The 27,574-nt window shown below is 45.5% G+C and overlaps 1 protein-coding gene across 1 annotated transcript in view; it reads right to left on the minus strand.

Annotated features, from left to right (window-relative positions):
• ABTB3 (ankyrin repeat and BTB domain containing 3) overlaps window positions 1-27,574 on the minus strand; it is a 177,247-nt gene that overhangs the window by 10,811 nt on the left and 138,862 nt on the right. Inside the window, exons 5-12 of the mRNA XM_075717212.1 lie at window positions 24,047-24,212; window positions 20,595-20,684; window positions 17,303-17,404; window positions 16,100-16,193; window positions 15,855-15,990; window positions 13,951-14,171; window positions 12,324-12,502; window positions 283-388 (exon numbers count right to left, since the gene is read on the minus strand). Coding sequence (XP_075573327.1) covers window positions 283-388; window positions 12,324-12,502; window positions 13,951-14,171; window positions 15,855-15,990; window positions 16,100-16,193; window positions 17,303-17,404; window positions 20,595-20,684; window positions 24,047-24,212 — 1,094 coding nt within the window. The remainder of the gene's footprint in view (window positions 1-282; window positions 389-12,323; window positions 12,503-13,950; window positions 14,172-15,854; window positions 15,991-16,099; window positions 16,194-17,302; window positions 17,405-20,594; window positions 20,685-24,046; window positions 24,213-27,574) is intronic.

Raw genomic sequence — 27,574 nt, forward strand, 5'->3', positions numbered from 1 at the left:
GGAAGATGTTCGGCTCCGGCCCCCAGGCTCGGATCCCAGCCTAATTAGCAACACAGACAAATTTTTGTAGATTTACGGTCCCACTCTAACGCACCTGATGACCCTCCTGATTTCAGCCGGAGTTTCAGGTCAGGCTAAGTTTGGGGCCCTTAGTTTTTCTAGTTCTGCCTTTCAAATTCAGGTTTTTCTCTGACTCATGCCCACCCCAAGCACCCAGCCAGCAACACAGACTTCCCACAGCTCTCCTTGGAGAACCAATGAGTATCTTCAAGTCACACTTACCTAAGCGAGAGGTCTGCTTGCGCTTAATTTCAACGAGCTTTGGAATAGGGTAGGGTCCATAGCAATGAGTGAAAATGACAGAGAGCTGCTGGCTGATCACTTCGTTCTAAGCAAAAGAAAACACATATATGCAATGTAAGCTTAGTACGCAAAGTAAGATCAGTATGCAAAGGAGATGTTATGTTGTTCTCAGGAGTTGTCTGTTTTGAAGCTGAAGAATGTGATTGCTGAAGCTTTATTAAAAAAACAGAGCTTAGGATTATCAGTATTTGTTAGAAACTGCAATTCTCATTTACTCGATTGCTACGTCTCCCATAGGAATCAGTTAAAATGAAAAGTCCTCTCCTTAGATCAGAGGCCGTCTTTTCCCAACAAAGGCCATAGCTGTCCCCTCCATAGAAACAAAGCTCCTTTACAATAGTAATTTCATTTCATTTTCAATCTTACTGTACTGGAAAACAACTTTTTGTTGCTCTTTAGAAAATGGTCATTGGTCATGTTTTAGAAACCCAGAGCTACCGAACAGATAGAGCTGCACAGCCTGCGTGCATTACCTAAGCACAGGAGTCTCACAAACAGACCCTCCCTTGCAGAGTGACAGAAGCATCACGGCCTGTCCCTGAATCTCCTCATTCAATCCCAAATGTTTCATTAATGTGTCCTTATACCACGGGCACCGGCCTGAGCACTGTCCTGAGGAAGCCACCAGACCTTCACAGAGCCAGGTCTGCTCCCTGGCCTTACCCATTTCTGCCCAGACTCCAGGGGCAAGGCACCTGCCCACACAGTATTTGCCTGAGTGCCTAAGCAGCTTGAGTATTCGTATGCCTAAGCTGCAACGATAGTGAAATGGATTTACTGCTTAACTACCTAAGTCACAGCCAAAAGCAGGATTTAAAAGCTTTGGCAAATTCTATTCCACTCTTTGCTGGTAACCGGAGCAGGTCTAGCCAAGTTCAATGGTGCCACGCGGCTAATCCATGATGATGCCTTTTAACTACCCTGTTGGGTGGCAATTCCCTTCCACACCAGGAAACTGTGAAAAGGCGAGGCACTTAGATACGAGAGAGTCCAAGGCCAAGGAAATAAGCAGGTAAGGGAGAAAAATAACCTTAATATAAAAATTTGAGGAGTGTAGATGTACTAAAAATATCTCCAGGCTTACAGAGTAGAAATTGAAGCCTTCCTTTCTCTGAGCACATTTCAATTCAGTTCTAACAGTGGTGCTCCTTAAATCCCATGAGTGATGAGGAGGAGTGGCAGAGATCCTGTAATGACTCCCTTACTGCATCTAATCAAATGGGGTGGGAAAGGGTAGAGCTGTGCCCTCACAGGCACACGCTGATGTCAAAGGAAATTACACGCGCTCGCCCGCAGGCAGGAGTTGGCTCCTATTACTACGTCAGATGTAGCATTAAAAGAAATGCTAAGATAAGAGAAATACTGATACTAAGAGACACCATTTAGCACGGCACAGGGACCAGCCCTCGGAGAGGGGCTCACTGCTGTGGCTCTGAGACAAGGAGGATGTCTCGCACTGGGAGCATCTCTCTGTTCAGCATCTTCCAGCCGGAGCTCTGCAAAGCGCTTCACAAAGGGGGTGAATCACAGGGTGAAGAGAAAAGGAAGATTTAAGGCCAGATTTAAAGAAGGAAGTGACTCAGCCACCGGGAGGGCTGGGGGGGAGAGCTCTAGACAGACAGGGCAGAAAGAGCAATTGCTTCTCTGCTCGGAAGGGCTGTGCTGAAGCGCTGCGGCCGACTGAGTCAGCCAGGGAGGAGCGCGTCCGGGGGGATGCTGATTACCAGCAGGGCAGCTCCCAGTTGGATCCGACAGATGCTAAGAAGTCAGTAAATACAATGGAGGATGGAGTTAATTCTGCGGTTCAGAGTGGAGGGAAGCTTCTGGAGAGGAGAGGCATAATTGGAAGAGCAACACTCACCTTTACCCGCAGTGAATAAAAGCAGAGTAACTGCACTAAAGCGGATAGCTACTGGCAGCTCCCTCTCAAATCTGCCAGGGTGCACAGCTCCTGTCTGTGCTGCTGTGGTTTTAGTGGGTCCATGAACTCACCAGTCCCAGCCACAGCTGTGCCTGGGCAATAGCTTTATAAAAACACACATATAAGTCAATAAAGACAACGCATCTCCTTCTTCCAGGGATGCCCATGGGAATGCACCAATGGAAAGTCTGCGTATCGACCCCTCAGAACCTCATGAGGAGCTGGAGGTCTCACTCACCGGTCCAAGCCACAGCACCGTGTACCAAGACATCCAGGTGCACTGAGACCAGGGAAGAACAGGCCAACCCCAGTCACGCAGGTGCGAGAACAGGATCCCTGCTCATAACTCCAACCAGCACGATGAACAGGTTGTGCATGTGGACAACCCCATGGGAGCCTGCCTACATAGGCAAGGTGCTACCAACTCCCTGGGTCACCAATGGGGCAGAAACCCTGTGGTGTGCAGATACAAGCATAGTGTAAAGCCACCCTGCCACTCACTGCCCACAAGCCTGTGAAAAACCTGGTGTAAACTAAGCTCTAATTAGCTCAAGATGTGATACATTCATGGGAGATGCTTAAAAACCCGAAGACACAGAACAGAAATGGGACAAAGAGAAAAGAGACCTTAGGATCGGTGCATCAAAGAAAGCAGGGCCATCAAACAAACAGTGGCTCGATGCATTGCAGAGTTTCAGAGCTCCAAAACAGGACACTGCTCTCATTTGGCAGACAGGAGGCTGGAGACCTTTGGCTTCTGTCGATAACATTAAATACTTACAACGCATACCACTGAAAGACCAAAAAATCTGCTCGGCTAGAAGGCTGAAGCATGTGCTCAGAGTCATCGCTAACAAACAGCAGCAAGTTTTCCCCCCGAGACACAGGGAGGGGAGCAGTGAGCTATTACAGCAGCGCAAGCTCGCTTCCCACACCACCCTGCACGCAGCCAAGCTCGCAGGGATGTGGCCCTGGATCTGCTCCCTGCAGAGCCTCTGCTGGCTTTCCCAATAAACGAGGCAGAAAGAGGCAGCAAAGAAGAGAGAGAAAAGGGATGCTTTTGTGTGTGACTGGATGGCTGTGGAAAGAAATTGGCTTTTTTAAAGCCAAATCCTGCTCCTGGAGCAGGCTGAGCTGGGCTGCCAGTGAATTAACTGGGAATAACTGCAAGAGTCCCACGACCTGGGGCACCAGCATTGCTCTGGCAGAGAGGAGGACATGTCTAGCCCATTCAGCCTTCCCCTTCGCAAAGTGCCCGCGCCAGGAAGCTCAGAAGCCTCCCTGGTTACCATGTCCATCCCATTTAAGCACCAAGCTGGATAATTCTTCTCTGTTTATCCTACCACCCAACCAGCTGACTGTGAAAGAACAGCTGTAAGAGCTCGTTGCAGCAGTTGTGGGCGGTGATATTAACACTGGAGGAGCAAACTGAAGTTTGTTTTCTTGCTACAGTTTGATGTTGGAAAACATTGTGCCAGGATGTGCGAGGCTGAGATCTGGAGCAAGGCCAGCTTCCTCTCAGACATGGGTGTTCATTCGCAGTCAAAGGGAGATGATGTGCATCTTCTGCTGTGGGAGGGGGAAGAAGGCTTGGCATAGGATACAATAAAAATATTTACCTAGCCATGGGGTAGTTTACAGATAGGCAAGAGGGAACAGGGAACAACAGTGAATCTTCTGAGGGAGACGGTGCTTCCAGCAGAGAGTTGGTCGGTGAGCAAGCAACTTTGCTTTGTAGATACAAGCGGTCTCCTGACTTAAAAGCGTTCTTCAGCAGAGATCTAAAGGAATTCCCCACTCCTGGTGAATGCACTTGAACTGCAAGGGGAATTCATAAATTCTTTTGAAGCAAAGCTGAAGGTTTTCAAGTTGCTGGAGCATAGATGACTAGTTGATTGATCTGAAAAGAGGTGAAGACCTGGGTGGGGAATGCAGGGGTATTTTTTCCTGAATGTCCAACTGATGAAGGTCTGTGGCAGGACTCAGGAAAGGCTCCTCCAGACCTTGGCACATACCCTGGGAGAGCTTGCTCCATTCCAGCTTACCCAGTTCAACCCAGCCCAGCCATTCTGGGATGTGGTCCTACAAGGTACTGGACACAGCTGGGAAATACATAGCCAGTTTTCTCCAGTACCTGCGGAAGATACATGTCATCTTGGTGGCTATACTCCAAACTCTCAAGGGGAAAACTCAGGTTGGATTCAGCAGTTAGGCTAAGGTTTTGCTCTTCTCTGACCACATTTTGCTTCAGCTGCCTCTTCTTCATAGGCTCCCCCATTCCCACACCACATTGCTCTGGACTGCTCAGTTCTCCTTACTGGCCTATAGATATCCCACCACCTCCACGTGGCTGCCTTCTACAGTGGTAACAAGCTAGGCTGCTTTTCTTTGCCTCTGAAATCCCAAGCAGTACTTTGGGTTTTCCTTCTATTGATGTCACCCTCACCAGCTCAGCCCCATTAATGCCGTTTTAACCTAAGTGTACCAGGCCCTCAAATTCCTCTACCACAAAGCCCCAAAAACAAAAGCTCACCACGTTAGGCAGAAAAGAACAGTTATTCTTCTGGGCTCGGTGTCTACCTGTCTCCCCAGCAAGCAGAGAAACCATGCTGCTCAGGGAACAGGGGCACTGGCAAAGGTATCTTTTCTCTCCCTGGTCCTGAGGATGCTGGGGGGACCCAGCTCTCTGCTAAATGCAGAGTGGCAGAAGCACTGTTTCCAGTAACCCATTTCACATGTGGTCCCCACCAGCTGTTCCAGTAGTGGCACAGCCTCAGGATACCCCAAGCCCATTGAGGACTCATGGATGAATTTCCTTCCACGACACACTGGGACACCCTTGAATTATTCCTCTGTTTATGCTCCCCTCTTCCCAGAAAGAGCCGATAAAGAGTGAAGCAATGCAGAGGGCTTTTCGTAGACCCCCAGCCCTGAGCACTCAAACTCTATGAGACTTTCTTCGCCGTCTCTCTGAACCTTTTCCATCCTTGCCTAGGTGTTTCCGCTACGGTCCTCTCGCATAATTCACTTTTGCCAGCTGCCTCAAAACTGATTAAATGCCACTTTAGAGGGTCACTCCTAGATTATTAAGCAGCATACACATAATTAATATTAGTCAACAGTTGCAAAGGTAGGGAAGCCCCAGAGGTTGGAGATACAGTTAAAGGCAGCGAACTGAGTAACAAAATGGGTTTTGTTAGTGCCGTGCTCAAGTCCTTCCACTGCAAATACAAACGGAAAAGAATTAATCACAGGTAAGGCACAAATGGACCCTTCAGTTAGCTTCTGGGAAAGCTGCCAAGCCTCCCTTTCAAAAGGCTCTTTATATCACAGCTGTGCATTGTATGTAAAAAGCTCAGATCCCCGGGCACAGTCTAATCCCTGGGTGAGAGCCCAGAAAAGGGCAGGTGTCACATCCATGGCATTTATTTATTGTAAATGAAGAAACGGCTCCTGCCTCTGGCAGGGAAACATTTTAGAAGGCAGACAGAGGGTAGGAAAAAATTCAAACCTGTGTTAGTAAGAAGCTGAATCTGTGTTATGAAAACATGAGACGGGGTTAACAGTCTGTTATTAACATGCCACTCAGTACCTGGCGTTCGCATCTCACACGGAGAATGCACGACGTACATGTGTGGATAACTTGCGTCCTGGTTACTCTGAACTGTTTAAACACAGAAGTACTACAAATGACAACAGGCAATGTTACAGATCGCTGCAATTACTTGAGAACAGTGAAACCTGCCTTAAGAAATCACTCAAAGTCCCAGACAAAAGATCAATCACCGAGTGCAGGCTGGGCACTAGCTGGCAGGCAGAAGGGCATTAGCCACTCCATGAAACCCGTAAGCAGGCACTTTAGCATCCTAGGATGTCTTCAGGGTTATTTTTATGCAGGTTTTGGTGTGTCTGTCTCCTCTGCAGAAAGTCCACATTTTTCTTCAGTTAAAGTATTTCAGTTGTCAGCCAAAATATTCCGGTTTCAGGTGTTAGGTTTTTCAAGAAAGGTAAAATATTATGTGGAGAACAAATATTCTAATGAAACGTGTCATTATAGTAAAACCTCAATTTTCTTTGGAAAAGCAGTTTAAACAAGGAAGTAAAATTTCACCCAGCACAGAGGGGTCTTTCCTGATCTGTCTCCAGGCAGGAGAAACATGCACAGCACTCTCCCAAGGGAGGGCTTTCCCCTAGGAGCCAAGCATGAGCCAGTGCCTGCTCGTGTGCCGTACAGGGTTCACCTCTCCCCTCTAACCTAAGCTCTTCCTGCAGAACAGGGTAGTCTGGCTTCATACAGCAAAACACAGGTTCACCCAAGCCCATCTTAAATATTCATTTCAGCCCATCATGAAGCAAGGGACAAAAAGGGGAATTTTCTAGCACCTTCATCTCCCAGTGTCTCTTTTTAGGTCACGTGCAGACCTAGGGGGGATAGCTGATGTTTGCTGACCACCATGCCTGGACTTTGTAGGACAGATGCACGAGCTGAGTCTGCTGACATTTTCTGAGGAACCTCTCCCGACACTTGTTTTAGAGGAATTAAATCCAGAAAGACCATAGCAATAAAGAAACAGGATGCCCATCTCAAGCTTCAGCTTCTGAACTTTCTGCTGCAACAGAGCAGGCAGGTGCTTCAGCCTTTTGTGCTGCTTTCTGTTTGTTGGAAACGTGAAAAATTTTTTTCAGTAGTTAACTGCATCTGTGACAGAGGCTACATGCTGCTATTTCTGAAAAGATATATTAAAAAAACCCCCAAACTTTACCTTCTAAGAGTTTTTGGATTCTAAGTAGCTAAGTCACTGCTGAAAGAGTACTCTAGCTTTTAAATTATATAGGCCAGGTTTCTCAAGATACCCACAAGCCTGAATCCTTTTGGAATTTTAAAAACTGGTTATTGTTTTGAATTGTTATTTGTTCTCAGTAACTGTCAACACCAGACTGATGGCTGCTATTCAAACAGCTCAGCCTTCCAAAAGAGTCTGTGCACCCCTGCAGCTTTCCTCAGCTGCCTACAGGCAACAATGCAATTTGTAGTGTTTGTGAAACGCTGCAGGAATCTTAAATTCTGAGGAAACACCTTTGCAAAGTACTTTCCTGCATCTTTCAACAAGCATGGCTGCACAGTGTGATAAATACCTTGCTGATGGGCTAAATTTTAAATAAAACTACCTTGTAACCGATGGAAAGGATGAAGAGAAAGCTGCAGAACGCAAGTGAGGAAGTGCAGTGAAGGACCCCTCCCATGACTTCTCAAGCTGATTTTGTCTTGGACAATACACTAGCAGGAATACTCGTAGCCCTTAGCCAAGTTTTCCTGGTGTGAAGCACCTCCAGTGCCAGGTGGAGCTTCAGACAACACTTCAGCACGTGCGCTCCATGCACATAGCGACTAACACACACGCTTCAGCAATGCATGCCCACAAAGCATCCAAAGTAACAGCAACCAGCAACTCCTTGCCCATACTACAGGGGGAAGGGAGAAAGTTATAAGAGAGATTATTTGGAATTAAAAGATTGTATTTTTTCTCAAAAAACTAGGCCAAGGACAATCTGATCTAAATTGCCGTACACAGAAAAAGCAGTGGATGAAACTGGCTCATAACCTCGTACTACTGGCAACGGTGCTGCCTCGTCTGCGTGGACGGAGCTGGGTGATTTTAATGACAATTCAAGCTCACGCTGAGCTCTGGAGTGGAAATATAAAACCAACCTCCTCCAAAGGCCAGATGTGTTTAACTTCCAAGGTTGTGGTTTTGAGTCTCTCTCTTTTCAGGTTGTGGAAATGTCAAGATCACACTGAAACAGCTCCAGGATTTTTGTAGACGGGGGACAGAGAAGCATCCCGCACGTTCAGCACGTTATCCTCAAGAGAACCTCCCTGCAAGCACGGAAGAGCTGACCTGCAAGCCCCACCTCAGGCACTACAAGCCCACAGATCTGGGTGCAGCATCCACACAGCTCTTTTAAATGCCTCTATTGGGGGGAGGGAGGGGGGGGCAATCTCCAGCCGTGGCCAGCCCTCAAGCACATCCACTCCTCAGGCAAATACGGTCTTCCAACGCAGGGCAGGAGGGCAATCCAGCTCAGAGCCAAGCTCAGGCGAAGCAAACGTCAACCTCGGCTGGAGGCAAAGGAGAGCTTCCAGTGAGAAGTTTGGGCTACGAAGAGCACAACAGAGATACCAACAGGCAGGAATTTGGCTGCATCTTCCTATCCTTCTTCTGTAACAAGATCTCCAGGGTCACTTTAGCTTTGAGGGACTCAAACCTGCTCTCTGCAGCAGCTAAAGTTTAGCTCAGGGCTACTCACTCCCAAAAGTGTCTCTCCGACTTTCATCTCAAGCAGCCCTTTCCAAACCACTTCTAGCAGGCTATGCTCATGTGATTATCCGCCAAAGAGATTCAATCCATCCAAAAATGGCAGCACCTTTCCTCCTCATCTGGTGGCCACAATCCACCACCACCAACTCATTGACAGTTTTAGTGTCAGAGCTTTCCTGATTTGAGATTTGCTTGGTCTTAGGAAAGTGCCTCAAACCAAGCTCTCTGTGTCCTTTCCACTGATGCTGCTTTCTCCAGAGTACCTCGTCTCTGGTCTTTGGTTTGGTAATGACCCAAACTCACTGCACGACAGCAGGAACTGCAGGGGGAGCGAGCGCAGAGCAATTCTCTGCCTGTTCTCACAGCTCTGCCTCGCCAACATGGAAATACTGCCACTTCTCCACTCTCCATCCAATTCTCAATGGTGCAGCTGATAAAGACATTTAAAGGAAATGAAAGCACTCCATCCCACTGGAAGCCACCAGGAGCTGGGTATCGAACCTTCATTTGTGCTTTTGGAAGTCTTCCTCCAGTGCAGCAGCGAACAACCAATGTGCAATCTATTCACTGTTCTCCCCCGCTTATTTCACAGCTTGAAGAGAGGCAATAAAACTAGGGATTTCAGCTCAGCCCGTTTTGCCTGATTTGCCAATTTTTGTTGCCGTTCTGTGTTCCAGCATCAGGACTTCTGCAAACTTTATTTCTATTTTCAGCGTCCTGGCACATAAATGGGAGCTGAGTGCCACCCTGTAGGACACCAGTATCAGTGCTGGCTGGTGGCAGAGCTCCCACATAAATCCTCACATCTGGACTCTCTAGGAACAGGCATTTCAAAAAATATCTATAAGACAAAAGGGATTCCATATATCTGATGGTGTTCTTGTAGGTATTGGTTATTTTTTCTTCAATCTTTTAATTTTTGTAGTATCTGGCCTTTTTGCACGGCCTGGTAACCTGCAAGAACGTTTTGTCCGAGGGCGCAAAGTAGAAAGTGGAGGCAGAAGGCATGCTTCCTACTCTGAGACCTACCCTATGTTTCTATGTGAGTTTTGGAGAGTATCTCTGGCCACGTTAGTCAAATTACAAATTGCCGTCTGGCTTATCGAGGTTGTCACAGCTTCTGAGGCTGAGACCATCACTCTACGAGGTGATGAAAATCTGCCTGTTTAATTACCTCAGTTTCCCTGTTCGCAAAGGGAGGATAAGATCTTCTTCCATGTCTCAACTCATTAATATTTGTAAATTGTTCTGAGATTATGGGATAGTTGGAACTATTTATAGGAATGTAAAATGCCATTTCTATTAGGTGCAAGTTGCCACGCAATTAAAATATACTGAACATCACAATATGTAGCAAATGGGACATCTTGTTTTACATCAGCCAAGAAATGCTAAGTGGCTCTGTGCTTCCTAGTTGCTTATTTTATTCTTTTTGCCCTGAAAAACTCATTAAGGAAATGTACTGGGCCAGGTTGTGATGTTTAGCAAGAGCCGTAATCTCTCTCGAAGTTCCCAGCCCACAGGGAAAAGGATGTCCATGTGAGCAAATCAAACTCCTCTCCCGACAGCTCTACAAAATGCAGAGCTTTACAATTTGCTGTCAAAAGAGAGGGATGTGAACCACAGTTATGGCCGTTCTGCACCTCTTAGAAGAGATTTCCATTCTGTGGGTATATATAAAGAACATTCTCTGCTCTCAGCCCTTCCAGAGAAGGGGAACAGAAGACCCTTTGAATCTCAGCTTTCCTCAGCTGCCTTCTATGGAGTGACCAGGGAGAACTTTTATTGGCTCGTTCTCCTACAAATGAATTTATTTTGATTCCTTCCAAAGGGTTGCATAGAGTCTGTCCTCATTTCTGTCTGGGAGAGCTTTGTGAGAGGCCATTTGGACAAGACCGCCGCAATAATTCATGCCATTTGCAGACAATTTGTAAACCCTTACAGTGTCCCAGAATGATTCATTATTTTTCTAAGAATATGAAGCAGTGTATGTGTGTGTGATTGTGAATATGCATGCTCATGAAGAGTGAAGACAGGCAGCTCCCCTAGGCCCAGAGGCAGGAATAAAGATCAGCACGGATTTCTTCTTTGTTGTGTAGGGTTTTTTGTGGTATTTCAGTTGTTTCACCCCTCCACATTTTAGGTTTTAAGTGAACCCAAAGCAGAAGGTAGCAGTCTTATTTGTTTCCGTGTCTCCTGCAAGACACTCTGGAAGACCCAGTCTACCATCTCCCAAAGGTATAATCCTATGTAAATAACTTATTTTTATGACAATCATTGGCTTTGGCTTCAGCCACCCTGGAGAAGAGCAATTAAAGCCACCCCTCATCCTAGATTACAAGGCCTAACCTCAATCTCCATTAAGTTTTCAATATGATTAGTTTTATAGCAGCTTTCAAACCGAACAGCACCTTGCTGGTAGTTTCTGGATGAACATACATTAAGCCAAGTGAGTTCAGAACAAGGAATCTAAAAATCCTAGGATTTGGAATGATTTCCTAGAAGCCAGCTCAAACATTCTCCATAAATACCCATGTAATACAAACTAATCCCAAAGGGAAGGCTCGTGGGAGCAAAAATCAGAACAATTGCTGGAACAAACATTCAGGATTTGCTTGGGACTGTAGTCCAAGCCCTCTTTTGCAGCAGGATACAAGAAATAAATCCATGTAGGCTTTCCCTAGCTGTACTAAGTCTGGAACCTTTTAGTATTGAGCACCAGAACTTCTTCCCTTTTTGCATTATTTAGGTTATTGTTGCAGGTGCTAAAAATTATTTGCTCCTTGCCGTTACACATACAGTTGGGTGAGAAATGTTACTTCCCAGTTAAACAATTAGAAGACCATGCCAACATATATTGTGGTGCATGATAAAAAGAACAGCAATCAAAATCCTTTTGATGCTTTTCATCACCAAAATGATTTCCTGGTAACAGTAAAGTTGACTGGGCATTCCTTGGGAGCAACTGACTGTCAGGGGGACCAGTAGGGAAGATACTGTTGGTTATAACAAGTTTTAAAAGGAAGTATCCAGCCTCCACTAGGTAAGACATTTTCCTTTCCTTGCCTGGCTATGATCATCCCCTTTGCTATTATACTTGCATACCCAGTGGTACCTCCCTCAAAAGGTTTTGTTAGTCTGATTCATCTCGCTAAGAAAATGCCATCTGAAGGAATAAAACTGGGGAGGCTGCAAGTACAAACACTCACACAGAAGATTTTAAAAATTATCCTGTTGTGTGCTTGTAGAAACCAGTCTCTCCACAAGTTTAAGAGTCCAAATACCACATGAAGGGAGGAGAAAGTCATGTGAGAGGTTAAAGAAATCCAAAGCAAACATGAATATTAGCTTTGTTGTACAGTCCTGTAAAACAAGCCGGTAAAGTTACTCTTTGGGTTGGTTTGCTTATCAACATCTCTTGCACTACTGCAGTGACCCTTTTGACTTTCATTTCACCACTATGCATCAGCTTCTGTTGTCTCTCCAGCTTATTGTTAACATCAGTATTAAGCTGTTCTAGCAGGAGATGTGATTAGCTTGTGTGTTTTTAACCCATGATTCCACAGTGAAAAAAAAACTGAGATACATCATACAAATATTAATAATCCTATACAGTCTAACCAAGCTTTGAGACAGCTGTGCAAAAACAATATTGCAAGCTTTGTGTCTTACGGGATGGGAATGAGGCTGATTTCTTTAAAACACGTAATTTATCCTACCTTGCTGGCTTTCAGTATCTCAAACATCAGAGGCAAGCCTTGTGTGATGAGCTCCTCTGTGTACTCTTCTTCCTGAATGGACTTGAATTCCTTTAGCAAGCACTGGATGAGGGGTCGTCGGTGCTGCTGGAAGGATGTGCGCAAGGACTCCAGCCATGTGTGCAGCGTCCAGGGAACACCTACAGACAGAGGAGAGAGCTCATTCCCAGCTTCAGAGAAGGATGTGCCCTTCTGCTTTCTTACCTTTAGTTATGTTAAGATCTTAAGCAAAAGCTGCCAAATAACCCTAGAAATCAAATTTCTATTTATCCCCAATTGAGAAGGCTGTTGGTTATCAGGATATCCCAGACCTAATGCATAGAGGCTTTCCTCCAAACGCTAAGAGAAGACTGTGGTCTCTCTGCTCATCTAGCCTCCAGCTTCTCTGCTGAGACTGCCAATTTGTGGTAATTGCTGTGGTGCTCTGTGATGCAAAAGCCTTTTGGAAACTAGATTTACACTAGCTCATTTGTTTGAATGTGGCCCTGGAGAGCCATTAAATGCTAAAAAAACCCAGATTTTGGTCACTGCCCACCTGGATTCAAACTGGTGGTCTTCAGATTAAAATTTTCTTTAAGTGCTACCCCATGTCCTCTCCTGATCATTACTGTTTTCCCTAAACAGCACTGGGCAAGTTAAGCAGATCAGCCTTTTCAAGTAGTTTGTCGTGGCAGAACCACTCTCCAGGAACTTAAAGGGAACTGCTCCTATGCACTGAGCGAGAAAGCACACAGAGCTAATGTACCTCTGCAGGCACTAGGCTGGAGGTGACCTAGTTTCTGCTTTTGCAGAACGGAGTGGGAGGAAACGCAAGCCTGGCGTTTGGCTACGAAAGGTTTTTCCTTCCACTTCAGCAAACGTCCAGTGCCTGGAGAGCAGCCCCATCGCTCTCCCTCATAGCCCAGTGCTTTGCCTGCTCAGCCCACCCGGTGCGCCACCACTCAGACCACCACACGTCCTGACCCACGCCAGATGTCTCCAGGGCTGGAGAGGTGCACCTCTCCAGGCAGAGGCACGCTGGGCACCCAGGTCTCTCTGAACACAAATTAGCGGGGATGGTAAACACAAAGTCCAGATTGATTCCCCTCCATGCTACCCAGCCACTCTCCCCACAGGCAGAAGTGGTTTCCCAACAGGCTGGTATGATGTTCAAGCCCCACATTGGCACAGTTAGCACACCAAAAAGCCAGTTCCCTGCTCTTGCTCTCCAAGGCTCACAAACCTCAGAAAATAAATATGTTTTAATGGTGGAGTGCTTTGTGGTGGAGTGCAAAAGAGGATCTGTTGGAGGTGGCCTGTGTGAGCTGAACACTCCCCCAGCGCCTTAGCTAATGCTCTGCCAAGCAGCAGTGAAGATGGCTGCTGGTGGAAACCACTCCGTCCTGCAGGAAAGTGCCAGTGGCCCCGACTGGGGTACGCTGTGGAGCCAAAACAGACTGGGAACCTGCCAGATCCCCCATCACCTTCTGCTTCCACAGGAGCTGAGGAAGATGCAACTGTAGTTGGTTCAAGCAACAGTCCGTCAAGAGAGATGCGTTTTTTACAGCGGTCCCTCCCCAGAGGGAGAGGAGAGGGCGCCGGGACTGACCTATGCTCCGTATGTCAATGGTCACATCCACGTAGCCGTGCTCGGCGCTGTGGTACATGGCCTCCTTCAGGGCTTTCAGCTTGGCCTTGCTGTTGCGGCTGGCGCAGAGCGGAGCCGCCGCCGAGTCGGGCAAGTCCGTCCCCTCCGCCAGGATCTCCTCCAGCGACAGAATATCACTCTTCTCCTTCTCTGGCTGAGCAAGCAGCTTACGAAAGACGTTCCTGTCAATCACGGCACGACAGAGAGAGGAAGAGAGGGAAAGAGAGGGTGGGAGAGCAGAATGAGCGGCTAGGCTTTCGTTGCGACTGGGATACTTGCTGCTATGTGGCAAGTTAGGGCACCTATCCAGGAAATTACTCCAATTAACGGTAGGACCAGCTGAGAGCAGACCTGAGGCAGTCACCGCTCCTGCTAGCCCACCTGCACTGCCTGGGCCACGTCTGCAAGACGCTGCTCTCGTGACAGGAACCGTACAGATGTCGCACGAGTGGCGGCATCTCGTGGGAACGGAGACCCACGAGCTAAACGTGACTCAAGGCTTCTTCCCATAACCAGGGAAGGCCGAGGTGCCTCTGGACAAGCTCTCAGGACTTTCACCATGGAGGCCACTTGAGAAGGGAGCTGGCTGGAGCTACCGAAAGCACCACCACTCGATTAACACTCAAAGCAGTCTGGGAAAGCTGGAGCAGCGAGACATTCAACAAGGCTAGTCAGGGCAGGTTCGAGCACATCTGGGACTACTCTGCAAAGCCACTGATCTGGCTGGGCCATCAAATAGTAAAGCCCAAACTCAAGAGACTGGGTGCCCTCAGGTTCGTACCAGCGTAACCTCATCGATCTCAACAGAGTCGCTCTCAGTTTCTGCAGCTGTGAGAAGAGAAACCAGGCTGCCTTCCATCCCACCTCCCTCGCACTGACGTCCTCCCTGCACCTGCTCAGACCCCGGCGTGGGGTGGCAGCGGGGCATGGCGTGTCCCAAACAAATTCGGGGCAGAGAGGGAGGGAGGAGAGAGTGTGCGTGAGCGTTGTACAGGTAGGAAAGTAAGAGCCAGGACCTGCGACATGCACAGCCAGCAGCCGAGCCGAGGAGAGCCCCAGGTCCTCCTCGGGCGCACAGCTCCCACTCACGCCAGCTGGCAGCAAGGCCAGAGCAGCAAATGTAAGACTCCAATAACCAAACTGTCCTCCCTGTCCCAGGGATCCCTCGCAGGCTCCAGATGGGCAGCGTTGTGCGAACCCGCCCTGACATGCCGTTAGCATGTTGTTAGACTGGCAGCTCGTCTCTAAGCAAACAGACGGTAGGTACTGTCTCTAACCTGTATCTATGTTCCTCTGGATGGCTACAATCAGAAAAGCAGGAACGTGAAGATCGTAATACTAATCCATTACACTGCAGTCAACTCCTGAGCGTTGCAAGATCATGCATGCCAGGTGCTCATTTCATTACTTTTTTTTTTTTTTTTAAATTTGCAGCATACGTACAACATTAAGGCACACGGGACTTTACAGTAAACACAGATGCAGAAACTCTGTCCAACGACAATTAAGACTGCAGCAGTACAGACACAATCCGCCCCAAACCTGAGAAATACGTCAGCAAGAAATTCAGAAGGAATGTCTTTGGCATTCCTTTCTGCCGTCACATCAGCTACCATTTAACAAACATCGCATTGCAGCACACCGTGAGGAGTCCCCTCCCTTTTTTTTTTTTTAAGTCAGCTATCAAAAAAGCAGCTTGTACCACCAACTGGTTAAATTCACATGCTAGCAAAAAGCCTTACATCTCTGCTCAGTTGGTGGCATGTTCAATTGTTCATGCAGAACTTTCACCCATCTGCTCAAACCGGACGCCCAGGCAAAAAATAAGCACTTGAAGGATGCCACTAGACTTGTTCCCACTCTACCTGTGTCCATGTGCAGCAGCCTGACTGAAAGAGTTCATGTCACCTTGTGGAGTCATGGAAATGCCGTTCCTGTACATTGTACCTATCATGGGGTCAGCTCCTCGCTCCAACAGCAAACTGACCAGTTCAAAATTTCCTGCAAGTCAAGAGATGCATTTTTACTTCTTCTAAAATCCAGTATTTGCTCACCTAAACCACAGATCCCGACTGAAGAGTTTATTATGGTGGGAGGAGAAAGTCCTTACCAGCAGCTGCTGCCAACTGTAAAGGAGTTTCAGAGTAATTTTCCTCTCCATGCTCCAAGGAACCTTCTACCTTTGCTCCAGCATCCAGCAACAGCTAGAAAGAAAATTCACCATTTAGAGCAACTGGGGGTATCACAGCATTCGGAGTTCATGAACAGTGACGAATGAGAGTCTAATGCTTCTTGTTATCTGCAAACCAGATACAATGGAAACAAGTGACATGCAAATTCTGCCCATTGTTTCACAGAGGCAAACTGATTCCTTTTTTCGCTCATTTTATGCTGCCAGACACCAGGAGCACTAGTGTCCAACTTCAGAGCCAAAAAAGTGTAACCCAGTGTTTCTGAATGGGAAATGGGGTAAGATCAGTGTTAGGAAGTGATGCGCTGAAGATGGAAGTACTGAAAATTAGCCCGACAAGCATCCTTCCTTCATGGTCTTCTAGAAGCCCAGCACCATCCTAAAACGAATCAGATTTCAATTGCCTCCATCTTTTATATAAAGACATGGCCAAAAGAAAGGCAATTCTTAACAACCAATTGCAGTCAAAAGCTGTGATCTCCATCGGGGACACTTACACGTAAATAACAACAACGCTGAAAACAAAAGTGGCCAAGGAGAGCAGGACGGAGCATGCGCTCCAGCCCCCTCTTGGCCATTTCTGTCTCGAGGCCTTCACAGTTCTGGCGCTTCATTAAGTGTGCCATAGACACAGCTGTTTTGAAGAATGAACCTGCTCAACTTTTGAGATGCCAAAGCACAGAACCAGCATATCCCACACGACACCTCGCTGGGGTAAGGAGAGCGAGTGCTTCTCCCCCTTTGGAGCAGCACAAGGGCTGTTGTCCACCTCTCCCCCACCAAGGCAGCGGTTTTGTGTTTGCTAGAATATTATAGTGTAAGAAAGTGTAATGAATGAATAAACAAACATATAAAACAAGTGGTCAGGAAGGAGCACAAGGAGTTGTCAGACTTTCTTTGGTGCAACTTTGCTTTAAAATTGTCCTATTTAAACCTCATATTGGTTAAGGTTTCAACACCATATTCGTTATATAATAGGTCTATTATATATCAGTACACTCTAGAAGAAGCAGAAGTAACCAATATGAGTATGACAAGAGGATACTGGTTTGAGATGGATGTAATTAGAACTGAAGAGGAGAAACAAAAGAATGAGATGCAGGTAGGGAAATACAATAATACCTGAACTACAGGAATATGTCCATGCAACACAGCAAATGTCAGAGCTGTCCAATGGCGGGTCTCAGGGTGGACGGATGGGTATTTATGAGCAGTACTGACAACCTACAAACAAATTAAAGTTATTTTTTTTAAAGAGCTATACGTAATAAAATTCAACCTGCCTGAAAGCCAGGCATGTGAGGGAGTAAGTGAAATAGAAAACCTGGGAAAGGTGCTTTATAAAATGATTGGCTTCATTTTTATCCTGCAAAAATTTTCTCAATATTAAAACTGTTCATGCTGATTTGACAGCTTGAATAGAGTTCATACCAAATGAAGTCTTTTTACCAACTACTGTAGCTCCATCTAAACCACTGTCCACCAGATACTTTTGCACAAGGTCAAAACATCCACAGCTGGTTACAGCAGCACACACTAGGGAAGCAGGGACAGATCAGGACGCTCCACAGCTGAGGACCACTCCCACTGACTTCTCCAGACCGTGTATCAACAGACCCAGGTCTTGGGATTGCTCCAGGCCCAAAGAAATTCTTTCTGCATAAATCAGTACGACTTTTGTCACTGCTGTCATGAAAGACAGATCACAAGCCCTACGCTAGAGTTCACAGATGTGCTTCCAGGCTCCTCCTCTCCCACAGGAAGAAAAAAAGACAGCTGAGAAGTGATGGGGCAGAGTGGCATTTCAGAGATGTTTTACGAAAACTCCGTTTTACCGCTGTCTCCTGTCTGAGTTTAGTTAAAAGAGCAGGGTGGTGACAGTTAAAAGAGACGCAAACTATATCTTTAGAAAACAAAATGGTATTTTTCACATTGCTCCTTCCATTTTCTATGCCTTAGTGCCTGGTGCCTCTAATGTAGACATTGGGGAAGATGAATAACCACTCTTTGCTTCAGTTTCCCTGTCTTAAAGATGGGGGTATTAATATTGATGAGGTTCACAGAGATGGTAAAATCTAATGAACGTTTGCAATCCGAGACTGCACACTCGGATGGAGTGTGACACTAAAATTCAAAATCTTATTATTGATCTTCAGAGGAGGACTAAAATCAGAGTAAAAGATGCACCACCTCTCTGTCTCATCATCCAGCTATGCTTTCACTACCTTGTCTGAAGTACTTTTATCCATGTAGGGGAGCAGAGCCAGTTATTAAATGCTCGGTTGCATTAGCAGCTCGCATTTCCAAGCGTCACATGCAGTGTTTTGCTAGAAGCACACGACCAGGCCCTTAGTCCCAAGGACAGGGATGAGGGCAAAATCTGAAGAGCTCATGCAGATCCCGCAGCTTGCCAGAGGGGCGGATCTGCACCAGCACCTGGCTGTTATCGCCCAGATTTGCCAAAAAGAGAGCTCAAAGTGCCAACAGGAGAAGTGTGCCAGTGTCTGAGCACAGGCATGGGGCTTCTTTGGGTCTGGGATTTCTCAGAAGGAAGAGGACTGAGCAGCTTGAGCCTTGGGGTTTAGGCTGGGGAGCAAGAGCAGCGGAGGGTGAGGACGGGCAGGGTCACGGATCAGTGAATGCATCCAGCTCCTCCTCCAGCATGGCTTCCCACCACTGTTCGGGGCAGCCCATGGCAAGCGGCAAAGAAAATGAAGTCATTTTAACTCCTTTGCTCCTTTTTTTTGTTGAGAGTTCTTTCCAGCCAACAGCGTTTGCAAAAGACCTACGGGTGACCGGGCTTTTAAGGCCTCTGTTGAGATTTGCTGAGCAGCTACAGGTCCCATTGACACCACAGCGAATTGCAGCTTCTCAGCACATCTGGAAATGAGTCCATTTTCGCTAAAGATGGGCAATCAAAAAGGGAGGCACCCAGCATTTGAGGCTACTTTTGGAAACATATATATATATATATAACTGATGTGCAAAGTGAAAGGGGGAAAATGATGCAGGCACCTGACAGAGTATTTATTTTTGTTCATGGTTGATTTGCCCTTTTTTTTTGCCATAATTGCCCAATTTGCACAGTTGGTTGTGGTGTGCACAAATCATCTTATAATTGCACACCATAATTATTCACAGTTCTTGTCCCAAAGTGTTTTCATTTGATTTCAGAGCAAACACTTGACAGAAATGAATCAGGGAGGTTCACATTCCTCACTGGAGCTGTTCTCTCAGATGTCAGCAGTTTCAGGAAGACAAAACTGTTTAAATTTGCATTTGGTTCAAGTCTGGAAGATTACTGGAGCAACTGGGAGGACTGCTCCTAATGAAAACTTGTTCTAGGAACCAAATAATGCCATCTGACTTCTGAGCCACAGGCAGGGTAATAGGAGACATTAGTCTCCATGCCCATCCCGTCTTTGGTGTGCCTACTGAGAGTGCTAACAAGGGTTCAAGTAGTCAATTATTGACAGCTCTTGAGGGCGTCGTGCTTGAATTTGGGAAGAGGTGAGAGTGGAACTGAAATCATCAGCTGATTTCACATAAGCCACCGAACAGCAATCAGATAGTAATGACTATCAGTCTCTTACAGGTGACATCCATTTCTACTTTTAAATTAGATTTTTTTTAAAGTGCAAAACGTCTGGCTGAAAGCAGTGACTACAATTTATCAGCTCGCTCAAGTCCAAACAGAACAGATGGAACACAGATAAGTGAAGCAAACAGCTTAATTTACTCATGACCTCAACAAACTGAAACTGGAATCATTAACAAATAATTCTTCCGTGGATTTTCAAGCGGCTCTTTAAAAATGTACATACCTGCATTGCACAGAGTCAGACCACAATCTGCTTGGTGGACAGATTGTGTAAGTTTGTGATGTGCATTCATCAAAGAGACATATTCTGGAAGCTTCAAGCTCCTCATCCAACAGTTTTTAGCCCAAGGCACTTTGTAAACAAAACAGTGGAACCTACATTGCACTTGTGTGCTCAGGATGCTTAGCTGGAACATCCCAATGCATAGAAATGCTCGAGCTTTGGCAGGTTATCAGACGGGTATTTCTTTTACCCTCTTCATTTTAACTCAGTTGAGATTCAGGGAGTCCTTCCAATATCAGTAGAGCTGTGCTCTGTGCTACTGCTAATGTCTGCATTCATTTGCAGTGTGCAAACACAACGAAATCAATATTACCTGTGGGGTAAGTCCGATGACCCCTTCTGTGCAGTGAATCCCAATGTTAACCTAATGCAGTTTTATTTCACTATTCATTTCAAGTGGTGCCGTCCAGGATAAGACAAATTTATTTTCTTTTGAATTCTTGGGAATTTCCCTCTGCTACAGTTTCAGGAGATAGTTTAAGATGTAAACAAATAACAGAACAAAGATACAACCAACAAAAAGTCCTCACCTCAGCATTCAGATCTGCTCCAGCATCTAGCAGCATCTGCACCATAGCCTCATCACCCCTGACACAAGCATACATCAGTGGAGTCATGCCCTAGTCATTTTTTGGAGTTAAAAAACAAAGGAATTGACAAATTTAACACAGAACTCTCTTTGATTTTTTAAACAATTATTTAAGTATATATCATCAAGACTAACAGTATGTATTTAAAGAAAGCCATTACCTCTGTTACAGACATGCCCCTCAGACTAGCAAAAGCCAACCATTTTTGTAAAATCTCCATTTTTGTTGTCACTTGGGTTGATTGGTGTTGACTGTTTTTTTTTCATGTTATCCTCAGCATGGTCAGTGAAACTAGGGTTGTCAGCCTCACCTCCATGTTCATATAACTAAACTAAGCATTTTTGCCTGTGGGGCCCCAGAAGAGAAATGTTTTTAGCAAAGCAACTGTATTACCACTGGTATTCTAAAAAAACAATAATTCTATTCTCTTTTCTATGATCACAGTTTCATAAAATCTAACTTTTTAATTACCAAAAGAGCCTTTAAAAACATCCCAAGCTCCTCTTAAGACAGGTTAGACTTGGGCACAGCTTTTTCAACACAGATACCATAAGGGGCTGGAAATGCAAAGGCTTTGTATAGTACTCCCTAGCAAACAAGGACTTAATTTTAAATGAAAGACAGCATTGTTGCAAGTTGCTGGCTCTAGGAAAACATGACCCTGTTTGGAGGAAAAGTAGATTAAGTGACCCTTCACTACAGAACCACCACAATGCAACTTGTATTGATCTGAAATACCTGCTGTGGCTGATCACCATTTCCCTTAAGATAAGTATTACTGTGGCTGTGGTAATGAGTCCAGATGAAATCATGAAAAAAAATCATTAAATCTACCGTAAATTATAACAGAAAAAGCTGCTTATTAAATACAGTAGGGGGTGTTGATCAACAGCCACCAGTTGTTTTGCAGTAAATCTACCGCAGCATACAGCTACCTCTGATGCATGTTTATAGTCTACCTTGAGGTCCCCTGGTAAATTTGCTGTCAGACGATAGCTTGTTTGCTGTTTAACCTGAGTGCTGTCATGAAGTGAAATTATTTTCAGAGAAACTGGAGGTGCCCAGCACAGCCAGACACAGAGCCATGACACTGCTCTTCCTAGCGTGAGCCCAGCATCACTATTTTCGCTGAACTACCCCATTTTTCCTGTTTGCATGTAGGGCTAAAGGTAGTGGGTGCATAGGTATGGAAGGGCTGCCCTTGTAGAGAAAATACAAATTAAGGTTTGTCCCTGCAAGGTACTTAGAGCCCCCTTGAAACACACTGAGCATTTCACAGGATCAAATCTGCAGTGTACTTATGGAGATACAGAGTAAGGGAATAGGCATTTGGTGCTTCATGCCATTAGTAGGAAAAAACAAGTTCACCCCAGGCAAGGATAGTGCTTGGGTGACTTGAAGTTACTTGCAAAGAGAATTTGAAACTACTTCAGCTACAGTCAGTGGCAAAACATTTCCTTTGGCAGTCAATAAACACTACAGGAACAAGCAGGACCATGAGAATTACAAAAAAATGTGCTTGGGCCTTGAAAGACAGGGACAGGATGGCAGCTTAAAATTAAATACATGCTCCTTCAACTATTATTGCAATTTCTGTAAGTGGTGTCATTTGATTATTAAATCAAGTGTTTAGCACAAGGGGTCTCATCAGATCTGAAGAAAAGAATTTGAAAGCCCCATGCTGGGGCTCCCTCCTGCAAGATGCAGCACATGGGCAGCCGCGGCAAAGAATCCCGCAGCAATGCCCGGAACAAAGGATCTGCCTGGGGACCACATGGGATATTCTGGCCCTGCTGAAGCTCAAGGACTTACCACTGACTAAAAGGGGCCCAGAATGTCATGCTGCAGTATCGGGGCTTTAAAGAGTTCATCAGGTTTCTAACTTCCCCTCCCCTTGCACTGCTGTCCTTGCTGCTTTTGCCTCTGCCGGTCCCCCAGCCTTGTGCTGCAGCACCACTCAACTCAGCCCGCTCTCTTTGCATGTGGGAGGAATGGATTTTTAATGAGCCCATCATTAGTGTTTGACACACACACAGGAACACAGTAACAACATGTACAATCAACAGTAAAGGCACTTGGCTTTTGGCAAAATAAAAAATGGCTCTTTTTCTTTCAGCCTTGCATCATTTAGGGCTCTGTCTTGCAAGATGTGGGATGTTTGATCCAGCGAAGCATTTAAGCACAGGCTTAACTTTCACTCAAATAGGATGTAAGCATGTGTTCAGAGTTAACCATATGATTAGGTACTTTGATGAATCAAGCCAGAATGCTCCCAGGTTTCAGCCTGGAGGACAGAGGAAATACGCTGTGAAGTTTCCAGGTTCAGACTAACTTAAAATAATAGTAATTTTAAAAAGTATCGTGTATGAACCTTGGAACGAGCTCTCCAATACAATTTTTTGGGGAGGAGTACTGCTCTCTTCTCAAACTAATCCATAATATTGACTCAGACTGAAGCTCCTGAGCAGCAACATAACTCACATTCCCAGAGCAGCTTTCATCTCAGAGGACCTACACCCACTTACAACCCAGCTCTTGCCCCAGGTGACCACCTCAGGGGTGGAAGCCGCCTGCCTCTTGCCAAAGGGGACATCACAGCTCTGGGAACATGCAGTGACACTTTCATCAGGGCATCAGAAAATTTAGGGAACTCTATTTCAAAAGGATAATATCCATGGCCATCATTTCTCCGTTTCCCTCTAGGAAGGGGGACCCACCTCGGTGAGCACCACAGTCCAACAGACTGCTACTGGTAGGCAGCCACGGACGTGGGTTTATCCCTGGACACAACCACCAGCCTTGTGGAGATGTAACTCCAGAGAAATTTAGACTCCTCACTTGGTGGATGTCAGCCACAGTGACTAATGGAGTGGTAACATTGCAGAGAGGCTTTCACGGCTGGAAGGTCAGTTCAAACTGGGCTCAACTCAATTAAAGACCGCCAGCAATCGATTAACTGTTTCCTGCCGGGGTCTGGTGGTGCCCGTGACATGCACTGCAGACCCGTGTTCAGTGGAAGGATGTTCACCCTACAAAGCCCTGCCCCACAACACTCTTCATGGCACTGAAGCAGTTTTAAGTATTCAGATCAACACTACGCTCTCTTGGGATCTCCTTCTGGTGTCAGCCTACTCAGTTCACTGTTGAGAAGACTTAAGGGGATGCATTCGCTCTCATGCTGAGTTACCTCTACCAACAAATCAATACAACTCAAAAAGACCAAAACTTAACGTAGATGTTCACCTGGTGGTGCTTTAACTCAATGCAAAGTAATGCAGGGAAAGCATTAAGGTCCTGTCTATGTTTAGCTGAAAGCTTGAGCTAGTTTTATGTGATAAGCAGGCAAAACTCTCACATTTCACAGTTGCTTCTTCATATTTCTATCTTATTACCTGTTCACTCATGCTGTTAATCCCATCTGGCCCCAGCAAGGATATGGCTTGTTTAACCAGGTCCGTTCGGCCACAGTTGAGCATCCGGAAACCCAGGTCCTGCTTGAACTTCGCTTCAGTGGCAACTGCATCCAGTTTCCGAGATGCACAAAAACAGTCGTCGATTCTGTGGATGTGAGAAATAAGCTCCCTCAGAGGACAAGCAGAGGACAGACCTCACTGTCCCTCGGAAAATAATACTTTGCCCTATCTTTGAAGGATGTAGGTCATGCACATACTCATTCTCCTTTGACCTGTATGTTTCAAGGGAAGAGCTGAATGGGAAATGCTAATGCAAGCTAATGGAGATTGCCCTTGGTCTATCTTTCACGGGACAAGTTATACATTTTATAAAAAATTGGGCAAAAAAGCACAGCTTTCACTTGATTTTGTTTCCCTGTTTAAACAATGCACAACACATTGTCACCCCAAGTTGTCTCTCTGCAGGGCAAGGTGATCCAGTCCCCCTGCTCTCTGAAAATTTTCAGTGGCTTCGCTAAGCTTTGAACTTATATCAAATGGATGTATAATCATTGACAACACAACAAAGAGAAGATAATGTCACTCCACATGCCTTCAAGGATCTTACCAGCTCAGCCCCAGTAACAGGGAAGCCTTTTTGGAGCAGAAAGTGCAAGTCACAAAATCACAGACTGGCTGAGGTTGGAAGGGACCTCTGGAGGTCATCTGGTCCAACCCTCCTGCTCAAGCAGGGTCAGCTGCAGACAAGCAGGGCACCATGTGATCAGGGAGGAGAAGGCAATCTTGCCAGCTAATCATGGCAAAACACCACAAGTCCTTGCTGGCTGTGCATAGCAGATGGGATGTCATTCTTTTAAGGTCTTATTCAAAAGATCCCCAAACTGTAAACTGCTCAAGATATCCATTTCAAATGGAAGAAGGGCCAGGAGTTATTTAGCCAAGATGTGAATTTACAGCTCCAGAGAGAGCCAGGCAATTCCAATCTGATGTTTATCCAACTCGGTTTCATCTTATTAAAAGACAGATTTGCTTTTCTTTCATGCTGAGGAGTGTCTGGGGCAGAGGGTGGAGTCCAAATCCACAGCGCTTTTGGTGTGAACTTGGATAAAGGACTGTTTCGAAAAATATCGCTTTCATTGTCCAAAAATGCTAGGTCAGAAAATGAGGGGCTACTTATGAATGAAAACCAAAATAAAGATCAAAAGTGAAAAAGTCAAACATACATCAAATATTTGGTGTCTATTTCACATGTTAAAAAATGCAGCAAACCAGAAGAAAAATATAAATAGCACATCATTATCATTTAAATTTCTACTTCAAGATGCTTTATCAGAGCTTTATAAAATATATAACACCGCTTAATATTTAACAGCAATACGCAACGAATATGCTGTTTACATAGAAGCAGTGGTATGTATTAAGTAAGAGCTACCACTCTTCCTCTTTCAACAGAGGAAAGAAAGTGAGATGGAAAATACAAAGTATTTCGATCAAAGCTTCTGCAGGACTTAGTACTGAAACTGGCATCTGAGCTCAAGCTTGCTCTCTGCTGTGCTGGGCCACGACCAGTCTGGAAGACAACGGATATTTTGTTGATGTTCATTCTACGTGTTCAGTTTGGGTTTTGACTGCTAAAAAGTTGATGTCCTAAGAATGTAAACAAGGTATGCCTGGAGTGTCATTACTCAGGGGAACAAGGATGGCGCTTCATGACAACAGTATGCTGCAAGATTAATGCACAACACTCACTCACAATAAATACACCGTAACAGCAATAACAGATTCTGCGCCAGTAATATGCCTACAACAGAGATGAAGAAAGCAACACATAGCAAGGCTGGGTTTTCTGCAGTAGTTTTTGAGCGAGTTTAAGGAAAAAGCAAAACCAGCACAGATATGCAGGGCTGAGCTCAATCACACCAAGATCCACAGGAGCAATTGCAGCTTTAACACGTTCACACCGTATAGCACATTTCTGACACAAGAACCACAGCAACATTTAGTACTTGTTACCCCCATAGCATGAGATGCTAGAGATCATCTGTGCCCTCCTTTAACATACGGCATAGATAAAGCATGCTCAGAAGTAGATGGTGGGGGTTTTTGTGCACAGAGAGAAAGAGTCTGGACCACCCTGCTCCAGCTGGCCATTTCCAGATGACTCTGGTCTGAAAACGAGGTGGTTCCTCAGCAAAGTACAGCTATGGAAAGATCCAGACATTCTCTGAGGACTGCAGAGGTGTCTGCCACTATGAATCACTGCCTGTGTTAAGTCACTGCTTCATCATTTGTACTGAGGTATATAACATACACTCTGAATAAAATGGGTCAAATTCAGTGCTGGCAGAAACAGGCAGAGTTTCATTGACGTCAGCCCAGCTCAGTGCATGCAAAACACTAGTTGACAATCTCCTTTTAAAAAAACCCAAGATTTTGACCTGGGTTGCACACCCACACAAGGGAGGAAGGAGGAACAAGGACCTACCTCACCTATCCTGTATGGGCTGCCCAGGTCTCTACTCTGGCATAGGTTCAGAAATGACTTACTTCTCCTTAAGTAACTCCTCCACGAGTTGGCTCTGGTCCCCTAAAAGCACATCAGTTCATCTGCTTATAGCCAAGGAAGGGGACTCATTAATTACTGCTGATAGTAGGTATGAGCAAATAAGTACTCCTCAATCAATCTGGGGGATAAGGGTCTTGGTCCAAGGGTTCCAGGATGCTACAGCTGTACAAACACTGCAACAACAACACGGATGCAGAGCAGTGCCTGAGCTGCACAGCTGCTGGGCTGCACTGAAGAAACGTGATCTAGACCAAGTACAACAAAGCAAGAAACCGCAGCTCAGTGCCATTACCAGTGGCCCACTGCCTTTTTATACCCCAAAAAGGACCAATCATGAGTGAGTTACAGCCCTGATTTATAGAATCATAGAATTGTTTAGGTTGGAAAAGACCTTTAAGATCATCCAGTCCAACCATTAAACCATTATGGGGCATAGCAAAGGAAACTATATAGCAAAATTTGACATAGATCATTGCTGGTGCCACCACTGTCATATGTTGACTAATAAAATGGATAATGATCAAACTGGGGACTTTAATAAAACAAGAGTAAGACACAAGGGAAAGGAATGGAGGATGCTTCAGAAGAGAAAGCATAGCAACATCTTGAAAAAACAGAGCGATGAATGAGTTAAGGAAAAGGAGATTTAACATGTACAGATAAAAAGCAGTGAAGAGACAGATCAAAAGTGATCAGGAACTAAAAGTACAGAATAGGAGAATACAGCATCACTTTTAACACTGGAGAAAGCCAACTGGGAAGCTAGTACAGCAGACAGACTGAGCAATCGCATTTTAAAATGAAAACTGAAAAACAAAAAATAAGAAAAAAACCCAAATCCATCAAAAATTAACCCTAAGCCACCACAGCACTGCATTTGCTTGCAAGTCCTCTTTCATACCAATAACTGCATAAATGTTGATTCATAGAATCATTTCAGT

The sequence above is a fragment of the Pelecanus crispus genome, chromosome 1, assembly GCF_030463565.1.
Source record: "Pelecanus crispus isolate bPelCri1 chromosome 1, bPelCri1.pri, whole genome shotgun sequence".
In the NCBI taxonomy this organism is placed as follows: Eukaryota; Metazoa; Chordata; class Aves; order Pelecaniformes; family Pelecanidae; genus Pelecanus; species Pelecanus crispus.